Source organism: Accipiter gentilis, chromosome 32 (genome assembly GCF_929443795.1).
Source record: "Accipiter gentilis chromosome 32, bAccGen1.1, whole genome shotgun sequence".
Classification (NCBI taxonomy): Eukaryota; Metazoa; Chordata; class Aves; order Accipitriformes; family Accipitridae; genus Astur; species Astur gentilis.
Genome location: NC_064911.1, coordinates 9868281 through 9881950, shown reverse-complemented (window position 1 = coordinate 9881950; position 13670 = coordinate 9868281). Strand labels below are relative to the sequence as shown.

Below are 13670 nucleotides of genomic sequence, written 5' to 3'. Positions count from 1 at the left end.
AATAGATTCAGTGCAATGTTTCAGAATAAGGAAGACGGTATCTATTAAAGTTAGTTTCAAATTAGGATTTGTGTATTTTGTTGACTTTAATTAAAGCAAAAACAATTTCATATATTCATTATTATTTTCCTTAGAATAAAAACATCTGAAGAAACTGGCTTTAAGTCAATCACCTCATAGTGGAAAGGTGATTAAGTGAAAGGTAGAAAGTACAGTGGTAAAAAATGAGCCCTATTGGCTTCATATTCCCCTCTCACCTCACTCCCACTACCTGTAATTACATTCTTGCAAGCACCTAAACAAACAAAAAAAAATGAAGTTCTAAAAACTGATTATTACCACACTGTTCCCCTTAAACCTCTCTTAGCCAGGAGGAGATACTCGAAAGCTTTTTTAAACACATTTCAAAGCCACCATGAATCCAGGAAGAAGCGAAAACAAACTTCTCCCTTTATTGCTTGTGTCAGTCTTCTTCAAAGCACAGGTCTTACGGTACCATCAGTTTGAAAGCTGGACATCAAGGAAAGTCCTTAAACAAGCAAGGAACCTGTTACATAGGGAGTTGAGTTTTTAAATCAGTACACTAGTCAAAAGGTTAAAATGTTTGCAAGTAAGAGAATGCTTACCTGTCACTTTGTTTATTACAGAAGTCATTTCTTATTTTATCTACTATAGAGGTTCGGGGAAGGATATTTGTTTTGTTCTTTTTCTTGGCATCACTCTCAACTACCACAATTAGCCAGTCCACCGAGTTGTGGGCCTTGAGAACATTCTGCCACTTGGTGATGTCATCCTTGACTGTAGTTTTGTACACTTCCGTGTCCTGGGATGGGAAGCGGTGAACCATCAAATCAAACAGACATTCTGAACAATTTCAAAAGGCAAATTTTGTTCCAACAGAAGCCAAACAGAAAGACATATCAAATAGAATTAGTGACAATAAGTTCACTTACTGAAAGAAATCAAATGAGGTATAGTAAGGTTTGGGGGTTTGAATTTAATTTATTTCTAGTACTTTGGTTAACAGTAAATATATCTTAGTATTTGGTATGTTAATCATTCTTTAGATTACTGAAATGAAGACTTTTAAACATAATTTAAATTCTTATTTTACACATTCTTGAACTTTACAACAAAAACATGTTTGAAATTACAAAGCTGAACTGTTTTATTCTCACACAGCAACAGAAGTATGATATTTGTATCTTCTAACACTGCCCAAATCTTCGTCTGTTTAAAAGCTTTTTCATAAAAATAAAAAAAAAATACAGAAGCATTGTTTGGCACTTTTTTGGCATCTGGGTTGATTTTAAACAGATCAATTGAGACAGCTCTTAAGGCTGCTCTGGATACTTTCTGATTGGTCACAGATCAAATGTCACCTTTGTCCTTCAACTGGATAATTAATTCATAAGAGAGGCCAACCAAAAAGCAGTGAACTGTAGATAAACAGGATTAAGACATTCCAAATCTTGCCCAGTTTAGATTGCTGACATGTACTAGTACCTGACACATATGGAAGATGAACTAAAGAAAAAACACGTACCTTGAGATTTAACCTCATGCATAAATCATAACTGAAATACTCCGGCCACATTTCTGTATTATGAAGCAAGTGTGCTGGGCTACTGCAGTAACACAGTTAGATCCCAGGTTTTTTTTCATGACAAAGTACTGAAAATAGGTTATTCAAAAGCCTGTCCTCTTGGTGTCAAGCAACATTACAAAGAAAAACTGCTTATGGCAAAAAGTACTCAAGCTGACTAAGTTTTATTTCCAATAATATTGGGTATGCATGCTTATGCAATGGAGACTTAATTGTTCAAATAAGCATGAAAAGCAAATGAAAAATACCAGAGAGCACAAGCAGAAAGTTAAAACAATTTCATTTTTAAATCCAAGTACTCAGTTTTGCATTATGTTTTCCTAATACTTACACAGCATTCTGTCCAATAAATATGAAGAAAGGGAAAAGTCAAAAGGGCCTTATTCCCCTCTTTGGGTAGTAGCTCCTCTTTAAACTGAACAAAGTTAGATTCTAGATGAATCATCTTCGGAGCACGGCCATAAGACCTACAAAGTTTAAAAACGGAAATTAGTGGATGAGACATACATAGCAGAACACAAAAATGAACATGCATTTTGGGGAAGAGGAATAAACTGAAATACTCTGGTACTGGAAACTTACAAACTACGCTTACTGCAGTTTGTATAAAGTTAACTAAAACTTGGTATCATTTGAAATGAGATAGATGCTCCTTTTTGCAAGAACAGGAGCTAGAAGCTTTTCAGCTTTCATTAAAATATTTTCTGTATCTCTAGGACCTCTAAAAGTAGAAAATTCCAAACAAGAAAATTCCTAAAATACTTTTTTCCAATCAGAAGACAGTGTGCCATGCCAAACTCTTTTCAGGAAAGTATATCTAATTCCACATAAGTTCTACCTATATTCTCATTAAGAAGAAAGCACGTCACTTTCAGAACATGGCTGCCAAAGCACATCAAGGCACACACCAAGACAAACCCACAAACCACAAAACCAACAAGAGAAACACAGCATTACTATCATTTTTTTTTTAGGTCAAGCTCAACATAGCTGACTGGAAATGATCATCCTGAACATCATTTACCTGGATTATCTAAGTTCTCCTTTCCTCAAGTCAGTTGCTATATTCAACTCAATTTATAGTAAGAGCTTCTCAGAGCACAAATGCACACTTTCCCAAGTCTAAAAACACACACTGAAATAGTATCACAGAATAAAATGTAAGATTACCTTCTCCATTCCATGGGTTCTCTAGGAAGCTGCTGAGAAAGTGTAGGATATAAGGAAGTAAATAAATTCTGATCTCCAGCACCTGAAAGTGAAAGGCATTAATCTAGTTAGACAGTGGTTCACATTCCTTCTGTAGCTGGGCCTACCACAAGAAAATTAGCATTAGCAGACGCTCTGTGCTTTATGGGGTTTGATTCCTCTGTCCCCATTATTCTGGGGCTGCTGTTAATACGAAGCAGCTCCCTGACCACCACACTGTTCTTGCTGCCTTCAGAAACATCAGGTCTGTTAACACGGTGCAGGTCCCCTGGAGCTGGCCCTACACTGACACACAGATCTGTGGTTAGGCTTTAATCGCTTGTGTTTTGAACAACTGCATTAAATGCAACACCATTGGAGTAGCTACTTATATACAAGACGGAACAAATTGTAGGGTCTACCATATGAAAAAATATACTATCAGTAGCCTATGAATATAAATTCTTAAATTCTGGTTTTTTCCTTTGGGTACAGGGAGGACATGACAAGGAAAAGACAGGCTTAAGTAAGTTCTTCCAACTTCTGATGGCTATCAGCATCTTTGAGCAAAGAGATGGTAAACTCTGCAACAACGTACTTTGTCACAACATGTTTGAATCCAAACTGACCCGTCGACCACACTAGCCAACGCATAATGCCCAAATAGTCTTTCGTGATACTTAAACAGAAGACATGGCATTTGACGTCTGGCAAACAGACACATCCAAATGAGAAGGGAGAAAGGTAAAAATATATTTGCCACTGCATTTGATCATAGTGCTAAAATCTGTTATGTCATGTGGACTCTCTAAATCTGGGAGAATGAGCTGGCTCATACTAGTTTAATGGTACCACTCATTAAATCTCTTATCTGCATGTTGCCCTAAGTTATCACAGCTATTGCTCCCTTCCCTGTACTTCCTCCTTACTGCCTCATCTTTGGCTGGCTGCACTCTCCTCTACTAAGGACTGCAATTTAATTCTAAAAATCCCTTTATTTCCTCCTACAGAGACTCTACTCTTGCCCCTCCTCCTCCCACCCCGCCCTTCCCCAGGATCTCTTGAGCTGAATTGCTGCATTTTCCAATGAAGATTTTAAGAGGCATATAGGCAATTCTGCTAGTTCCTGGTAGTTTTCCACCCGTTTCCTTTTTATGATCATCTGCCATTGTACAGCCCAACCTGAACAGAAAGATCTTCTTCTTACCTTCCTGTGGAACAGGGAGCTATGGCTGGAGAAGTACCTGACATCCTTTCTTCTTCTTTCCACCATGCAATCTCATCTCCTGGCACACAGCCAGGCATTACCTCCACAGTAGTTTAGCGTGCTTTAGTTTATCTTGGAAACCCTTTTCTAGTCCACTCACCTTTTCCCAATTTTCTCATATATATTATTTCGATTATCGGCCACTAGCATAATTCTATAACCGTACAATAAAAAAAAAATAATTCAAATTTTAAAAGTGATTAAATGCCAGAACAAGCAAAGCCAGCTCTTCTGATGTCTGACCACAATAGCTATTATTCAATGATACAATTTCCTAGAATAGTTAAAAAATAAAATACAAACAAAAAAACCCCACCCGACTATTAGTGCTTTAGCCTTAAGTCTCCAGAAAGCACTTTATTCTTGACTCTTCACCTTCATACTGTTTTGTCTGAATTAAGTGTACCATACCAAATCTTATTTAAGACTATAAACAAATGCCCAAAATGAATACCAAAAAAAGCGTTAGTCATACTGTTAATGCTATCTTAAACCAAGTTACAACATCTCTATGAGCTAGGCCATGGAGAACAGTCTATTGATTTGCAACTCATTACTGCCCATAGAAGGTGAAAGGCGGCTTAGTGATTTAGCAACAGCATGATGACCACATCAAAACGATAGCCCACGAAGCTTGGAGCCTGACTGAAAGAATGAACCACGTATTTTACCTCTGGAGCACAACAAAGTGCTCTTTCTGTACTGTACCTAAAAATCTAACGTATGCCACAAAAAAATTTCAGAATTCAACATCCTGGGTAAAAAGGACTACTCCAGAATACAGAGGAGCTACTAAATGATAATGTTTAAGCACCCTGCTATTGCAGACAACCACATCCTATTATCAGCTTAAGAAAGGCATATTCATTTTAAAACAGGTCAATTTTTTCCTCCTGCATTGGTTTTGAGGTTGTAAAATACAGGGAGGCATGTAAAATACACATAAGAACGTGTTTTATGATCAAGGCAAGACTATCGTCTAGGATCAGAGGAAAAGGGAGAACAGACCTTCAACGAAAAATACATCAGCTATCTTTTGAACACAGACCAAACACTGCTACCACGTATTATTTTAACTAACAAAATAATAGAAAGCAGTAATGTTCAAATTATATACATTAAAAAGAATTACTTCGGAGAAAGGGAAGAAAGGAGAAAGCATGTTTCCCTTCTTCCCACATTACAAAGTTCAGAAGGTATGCCCTTTGCTACTTACCTAAACGCTTCACAAACAAATTAAGACAAACAGATATCTGTCCAGACATCAAACGCAAATAAAGCAGCAGAACCTTAAAAGGGTCTTACAATAAGCCTTAATCAAACACTGAATCAGACAGTGTAAGTTAAAAACATATCTATGACCTTCAAAGACTCGATGTCCACCAAATTGACATCCAAAATGTTAAGAGAGCCAGGTCAGGCAAAAGAGGAACCAAACCTACACAAACGAGTCTTGATTGTGAACCTGGCTGTAAAAACTCATTACGTAAACCAAGTAAAGAATGTCTCTATCATTTGTTCAAGGGCAGGCTGTATCTCTATAGAGCAGCTCATAACCATAAAGCTAATCCCAGGGAAAAATTCTGAAAATTACGTTAGCCAAGAACCAAAATGGGCATCTAATGCCAAAACACTCCTTGTTTAGGTTACAGCATAATCCAAAGGTGACTGAGTAACCTAGTAAATATAGCTCCAGAAGACCATGTGAATATTCAAACTACTCATTTCAAAATTTTTGTGCTATTGGTTCCATTTTTTCCTTTTCTCCATTCTGTCCTCCTTGTCTTTATCCCTGATATTTTGGTAGATCAAGCCAACGCAGCCATCCTCCCTGTCCTCCAACCCCGTCTAGGATGCTTGTTCTGCTGCAAATCCGTACAGGCATGATATGAGAACCAGAATGACCACCTTACCAGAACTCCCAAGAGGAACACATACTCTTTGTGGCAGGTGATACAAAAGAACCATAAAATATTGACATTGTTTAGTTTGATGCCTGCCTAAAAAACCACCAAAATCCCCAAGAATCTGGGGGGTTTTTTCTAACACTTTCTAAACTTCTTAGGTGCTTATAGGCTTTATCACTGCAGTATCTGAACATCCCACCATTAATTTTTTTCCTCTAGAGGAAATTATCCCAACCCACTAACTACACAGGCAGTGTAAAATGAAAACTCCTGAGGTCAGATGACTAAAGCAGACAAATATTTTCCTTTGATACCAATGACAAACCCAGTCAACTGAGATAAAAGGCTTCAAATACCTTTAAAAGAGCTCTGTGCCAAGACTACGCTTTGGTGTGGTTTTGTTTAGTTTTTATCCCCAAATATCAATCAGAGCTAACTTTTCTGATCCCACCTATTTTTCCACTGGTAAAAAGTTCTGCTATGAATCTTCTTTCATAATTGACTAGCCTGTTATAAGGGGATCCACCTGAAATTTTGGAAGGCTGGTGGGTTTTTCGTATTTATTTCTTTTAGAGCTCCTCCTCCTCCCCCGCAACCCAGATTCATGTTCAAAAGAGGTCTGCAAACTGAAACACAAGACAGCTTAATTGCTATATAAAAATCTTAGCTGATTGATTAGTAGCCTGCAGAAGAAAATCCTTTTAGTAAAACTTTACATCTTTACTTACTGCTGCACTACTAAATCTGTAAAATAGGCGTTAACACTAACAAGATTATGCTGCTGCTTCTCATGACATATGTAATCAGATGTTTAAGTACAGAATAATACTGAATCAACTATATGATAGTGATGACTTACAATGCAGACAAGAGTCCTGTTTGAGTACAAGGAAAATCCATTTATAGAATATAGTTATTTAAAGGGTCTCACTAGCAGCAAATCATTCTAATCACCTGGGCTACATGCCACTTCCTGTTGGCACATTTTTTATTACATCTACCTACTAGTAACAGAGGAACTTTTGCATCGAGCTCTTCCAGTCCCAGAACAATATTCTTAACTCCAAGCATTTATTTTCACTCCAAAAAGATGTAAAATTCTCCCCCTTTACTTTTATTAACCTTTTCTGTTTATGCTCCTCTTGTAGATATTTGCAAACTTTTTCTGTTCTCAGGCCTAGAATGATTTTGCTGATGGTTTTGCTCTTGCTGTATCACAGCACATTCTGAACATGGACCAGATGAAAGCGATGCATCCCATTCTCTCCAAAGATTACATATAAAGTTCATTGTACCAAGACAGAGTGTTGACAGTGAGAACAAATATGCACAGACACAATATATAGACAGATACTACAAGCTGATAAGGACTATTCAACAACTGCATGAAGATAATTACAAAAGAACAGCTTGGTAGGAAAGCTCTGAAAAACCTATTCATTACTTCATTTAGCAGGATTGTCTTCAGTCTTCAGCTTCCTCCTTGTATGGATAGACAGAGCTAATAATTTAAGCGCAAACCAGCTACATATGGACAAGTTCTTTCATCAGAACACTTGGTTGATATATACGTGTAAGAACATTATATTAAAGTTCCAAAGACTTTCCCAAATTAAAGTTTCAAATAGGACTCATGAGAGCAAGCAACATTGTTTAGGTTTCCTAGGAAAGTAATCTGCATTGTTTTCAAGATTATGTCAAGTCAACACTGCAAAGAAACTACCCAAGTTCAAGATGTTCGACACAAACACTCAACTTGCTTCTTCAAATAAAAAACAATTCATGATGCTAAAAATAATATTTCTACAGCAGCGAGAAAGCTAGAAGCTGACTCAAAATGCTTTGTAAACATACAAGGTCTGGTAGCAATGAAGATAAATTGCTACAAACTTGAATTGAGAGTTTGCAAGGTAATGTGCCAGAGTGAGCATAACCACAGCTGGACAATGAAACTCCCCAATGGGTTTACAATCTAGTAAGACCGACAGTATAAAAATGTGATTCAAACTAATTTGGAAAGGAATCATGATGGCGCTCAGTCCTAACTGACAAGAACGATTTAATACTACATGGGATGCTGCCATCTTGAGAAAACTGAAAAAAACATAAAGGAACAGCATCTTTTCATGAATATACTGCTTTTTTCCACACTTAAAATACGGTTGCCTGTTTGCCTAGAGAAACATCTCTAGAAGTTTCTGGTTAGATAGTTTGCCTAGCTGAATTCTATTAGTCTAAATCCTCTATTAAAACTATGGCGTTTTGCAATTGGCATCAATTATACAAGCCACGTGGAATCTGTCTTTTTTATTCTATAGGCTGAAGTCTGTATATACAGAGTGCTGAAGACAGGATTGTACCAATAGAGCACATAACTACTGTTACAATGCAGACTAACTCTCAGATTTGAAAGCATAACACTCTTAACCAAAGAAGCATTCCTTTCGGAGTACTGGAAAATTTATTTCAAGTAGATAACATTTGTTTACAAAGCATCTCTGGTATGCACAGTGTTGAAAATAAGTTTCATTCCAAACAAAACTCTCTCCTCAGTTCTCCCTTATTAAGAATAAACCCTAAGAGTTCACAGGAGTATTTCATGATACAAATGTTTACCGGACAGAGATTAATCTAAATCTCATAGCAAAACAAGAGACAGGACTTCACTTAACCTTCACTCTTCTTTTATATCATCAAAAACCAGCCATCCCCTTGCGGGTCTGTTTTCCTCTCATGTGCACCTGCTAGGCGGGGCAGTTATCCCAGACAACTCCAACTGCCTGAAACCAGAACCACAAAACAAAAGATAAATTGTATTTGTTGAACAGCTCCTAATATCGTGGCTTTGGATGTGTTTTCCAATAAACCAATACTGAGCCAACAATTCTTGCCCTGGAAGACCAAGCTTCACCTCCTCATAAATCACCAGCAATATAAGGCCTAGAAGAGCTTTCCTTCAAGTAAGTAATTTTTGTTGAATGCATTTGTTTGAAATACTACGGTCTCCAAGCACTGCACTTCTCTGGATAGAGAAAAAAGGAAGCTAAAACACAGCTAAACCAAAATGCATTCCCCATTAAAAGCAAATGTTTTAGTTTAAAAATGGTAGCAAATCACCTTTACGACATTCACCAGAGAGGTCATCTCTGAGCACTTTTTGCTCAATTAGCCTTATTTTCTGAATTAGGTTGTCTCAGACCAAGCCATTCCAGTCCATACCAGTAAAGATACTACTGTCGTGCTTGTTCACAGCACCAGAAATGTTTCCTTTAGCCCAGGAGCAAGGCATACAAATGACACGTAACGTTCACCTCCTATCTCATTTCTAAGTATGCTGCTACCATACTGTATGGTGATAAGTCCAAAACGTTTTGCAACTATAAAGTATGCTCACTCACTATATGAAATTTTCAATATCAGATAATTGGGCTTGACTGAAGTCTGATGAAATTTAACGTTTGGAATGTTGAAGATTTCCTTGCACAAAGGGGCCAGAGTTCTTTTCTGCCTTTACCAACAAAAAAGCAAGCCTGAGGTAGAACTGTGTGTACTTCAACAGCCTGAAAGATACGTTACTTATTCAAATCATACAGGAACAGTAAGGGCTGACATGCACCACCACCCCCCACGTGCACACACAGAGACTCTCCAACTCTGAATACAGGATAAAGCCAGCAAACAATCCACCTATTGCTAAAAAGCAATCCACCACAGCCTGAAGAGTAGCATAACACCAACAAGGAAGGCAATGATATCCTCCAGATGTTTCCAATATGTACATTTTTCTGACTTTAAATCTGAAGTGAAATGGATTTCAAAGGTCTTGAAGTAGGCAAGTACAGAAGATTCAATACAGATACCACTGACTTCAGTTTATGAACTGCATCCAAAGAGAAAAAAGTTTAAGAACGAAAAAAGCACGTTTATAAAATAGTCTGAAGAAAATATTCATACACAGAGAGGTCCATAATTATATAGTTATGAGGTTACAGCTGGGTATTTTTTCCAAATACCAGTATCAGACTAAGACCTTAATCATCAATAAATGCTTACTTCGTAGTAAGACAACACACACCTGTGAAACAGCTTCCATTTCAACACAAACACAAAGCATTCCCAGTGTTTTGCTGATAAAGTGCAAATATGTAGTTTGTTATGTCCCCAATAGAGACACTTTTGACTAAGAACGAACAGCCTCAGGTTACCTTTTGTTAAAAAAAAAAAAAAAAAGGAGAATTCTCTGTGCTGATCTCATTCACCTTAATTTTTTATTAAGGGCACTATAGATGTAGTTAGAACAGACTACTTCAGTTGGAAGGGACCTACAATGATGATCCAGTCCAACAGCCTGACCAATTCAGGGCTGACCAAAAGGTAAAACATGTCATTAAGGGCATTGTCCAAATGCCCCTTCAACACTGACAGGCTTGGGGCACTGACCACCTCTCTAGGAAGCCTGTTCCAGCGTTCAACCATCCTCTCGGTAAGGAAATGCTTCCTAGCGTCCAGTCTAGTTCACCTGCTTGTATTAAGCGAACTTTTGTGTGCAACCCTCTATACCTGTAAGAGCACAGGAGCTCGTGTTTTACATCAGGACCAGGGTGCACAGGTCCCAGCTGCCCGCCTCCGACACCTGAAGGAACTCGTTCGTCGCTGGAACCGTGCGATCCGGTTTGTTAAACAAACCGTCTCAGAGATGAAACCAAAGCACAGTAGTTGAAGATTAAATTATAGTGTCTATGTGAATCTCTCCTCACCACAGAGGATGCCTTACTTCTCGTGACTTCTCTTAGCCGGAGCAGAACTACACAAAGCTCGCCGGCAAGAAGTTTGGGGTTTAAGATCTATTGTCGTATTTGAATCTCTTTCCCCAAACACCTGTAAGCGTGACATTCGTTTCTGTTACTTACTGTCGCCCCGAAACATGCAGACACAAACCCAAGCCTGCCCGCTCCCGTTAGAAGCGGGGAGGGAAAACCAGCCGAGAGGCAACTCCCGCCACCACAGCCCGTCTAGACGCCGCGTCCCCTCAGCCCCGAGCGCCGGCAGCCCCGCCACCGCCGACGGGAAAACGGCCGCTCTCCGCCGCCTCTCCCCGGCCTCCCCCGCCCTGTCAGCGCCCCCCACAGCCCTCGCCCCGGGCCGCCCTTCACCCGGGCCCGGAGCGGGGGGGGCACCGGCCAGGGTCCCCCCACCCTCCGGACGGCCATTGCTCCCCCCCCCCCCGCCACCACACACACACACACACACACACACACACAGTCCGCCCCCGGCCCGGCCATTAAGGCGGACTCACAGGTGACGATGGGCTTGTTCTCCATGGTGTAGATCACCGGGGGCTTCTCCCTGCCCTCCTCCTCGGCGGCCGCCGCCGCGGCGGGGTCCATGAGCGGGCGGGGTCCTCAGCCCCGGTTCCCCCGCCCGCTCGGCGCCATGGAAACGCCGCCGCTCCCCGCCGCCGCCTGCGGGGCTGGGACGGGACGTGAACGGGCCGCTCCGCCTCAGGGCCTGCTGGAGCTCCCCCCCCCCCCCCCGCCTCCCCCGCCTCCCCCCACCCCCTTCCCCGCGTCCCCGCAGCGCCGCTCCGGAGGGGAAGGCGGGCGGGCGAGCTCATCCGCTTCCTGGATCACCGACCGAGCATTACCGCTTCCGGGGAGCAGCCGCCGGCCCGGGTCGGAGGCCGCAGCGGGCCCAGCGGGGCCGCACCGGGGTTAACCCGGAAAACGGGTGAAATAAAGGGGAAGCGCGGAGAGACGGGGAAGGGGGTGGCGGGGTGCGCCTGCGCAGAGCGGGCGGGGGACACAGACAACCCCCCCCCCCCCGCCATCCGCCGCGGTGGGGGAGGAGCGGTCGCTGAGGCGCGGCAGCTCCGCTCCGGGCTGCTCTTCGCGGGCGGAGCCGTGCGGGCCAGCCTGCGCTGCCCGAAGGCACTAGGCGGCCGGAGGCAGGGTTACCTGGCCGTCCCCGGTCTGCCTCTCCTCTACCCCCCGCGGCTGGGTCGGGCCGGGGGAAGGCAGTGCTCTCCCGCCGGGCGGGAACCCCAGGGCGCTGGGGAGTGCTGCTCTGAGGTGACTGTGGGAAGGAGACACCCCACCCCCCCCCAGCCTGCCCGGTTCACTGGGACCCGGCCTGAACGACGGGAATATTTATGTGAATGCGTTACAGGACTTCTGTAAGGCTCCGGCGGACTTTGTGGGCAGCGGCCCCGAGGCCTGTGAGGCTGCCGGGCAGGGGGCAGGGAGAGGGGCCTGCAGGGCTGTGGCATGGCTGGGCTGTCCCTGCGCCCCAGAGGTGGTCTTGGCTGCGCTGGGCCTAGAAGAAAGAAACAGGCTGTTTGCGTGACAGATGCGTTGCCAATTTTCACAAGTGGATTTAAGCCTCTGCTCACCGCCTTTGAATAATCCTCTGTGGCAGCACGGAGAGCTACTGTTTCTTCTTTTCTGCCCAGGTACGGTAAAGAGAAGGAACATACTCACGGGACTCTGTACCACATGCTTTGTGCTTCAGAGCCTAGGTCGCTCCTGTGGCTGTTAGAGCCCATAGCTCGGCTAGTTCAGTGGGAGTAAGTGCATTAGGGATCATATTTTTCCACTGACCTCAGACACTTTAAGCAGTGTCGTTGCAGGCCATCTTGAAGATAGGCTTTACAGATCATAGTGAATCAGGTGACAGATGGCAGGCCTTATAATTCACTAGCTGCATTCTCAGAGCATGGAAACCGTGAAGAAAAAAAAGGACAAGGAGTTGTGTCTATGGAGTGTGAGCTTGGCGGGAAGATTATAGGGGACTGAAAAGAACACATAGCATGAGCAGGTGAGTAAGTGGAGATGAATGAGATGCAAGCGCAAAACTGGCTCATGCAAAGCAGGCACAATCATAAGTGTATTTCCATTCCAGAGCAATGCATAGCAGTTACAGTACATCAGTGAATATGGCCCTTAAAGTTTAAGGGGTTTTACTGTAGGTTTTTTAAACGCATAGAAATAATATGCTGTTACACTTCTGTTGGGTCTAATTAGTTGTATTAGACTTCAGTACTCATAAAATTGACGCTTGTTTTACTGTAAACTGAAATCCTGTTCCTTTGTTTTTAATAAATCTACTGTTCACCTTGGTCAGCTGCAGTTTCTTCAGAATCAAGAATCCTAAACTTAGAGGATTTAGACTTACTTTCTCAAATAGAAGTAAATAAGATATAGAAAAGAGCATACTGAAAGTAGTCTACCCTAAGGGGTAAAAAATGAAAAACACTGCATACGTGTGTAAAACCAAATGTAATCTAAGGCAGGACTATAAATAATCTGTGTATTAATCATAACTGTTTATTGCACAGTGACATTGTGCTGAGGTGTTTTGGATGTTCTGTTCAAGTATTTCCAGAAGTCAATTTGTTTAGAATTTTCTTTCAGCAAAAACTTAACCCTGTCTCCCGGGCTTATAGTATAGTTTCAAAAATAATTACAGCATCCTTGTAACATGTTTCATCCCATACTGCAGATGAATATTCCCAGTTTTATCTCTACTGTTTTGCTTTGGGGATTAATGGTTGTTTCCCATTCTTCGAATATTTTCATCAGCGTTTGCACAGAACTTCTCTTTCACCTCGGTTGTAACAAGACTTGTTTCCTTGGTACAGTCAAATACAAAATTCCTTACAAGGCCATAACTTTAAGAATCTTATATAGCACAATAAAGTGTTATA

General features: G+C 41.7%; 1 protein-coding gene across 2 annotated transcripts in view; it reads right to left on the bottom strand.

Annotated features, from left to right (window-relative positions):
• The window catches only part of TRAPPC10 (trafficking protein particle complex subunit 10), a 43083-nt gene extending 31598 nt beyond the window's left edge, over nucleotides 1–11485 (bottom strand). For both annotated transcript variants that reach the window (XM_049834831.1, XM_049834832.1), the window contains exons 1-4: nucleotides 11265–11485; nucleotides 2777–2858; nucleotides 1938–2073; nucleotides 627–823 (exon numbers count right to left, since the gene is read on the bottom strand). In XM_049834831.1, coding sequence (XP_049690788.1) covers nucleotides 627–823; nucleotides 1938–2073; nucleotides 2777–2858; nucleotides 11265–11355 — 506 coding nt within the window. In that variant the 5' untranslated portion in view covers nucleotides 11356–11485. The remainder of the gene's footprint in view (nucleotides 1–626; nucleotides 824–1937; nucleotides 2074–2776; nucleotides 2859–11264) is intronic.
• Nucleotides 11486–13670: the final 2185 nt, after the last annotated feature.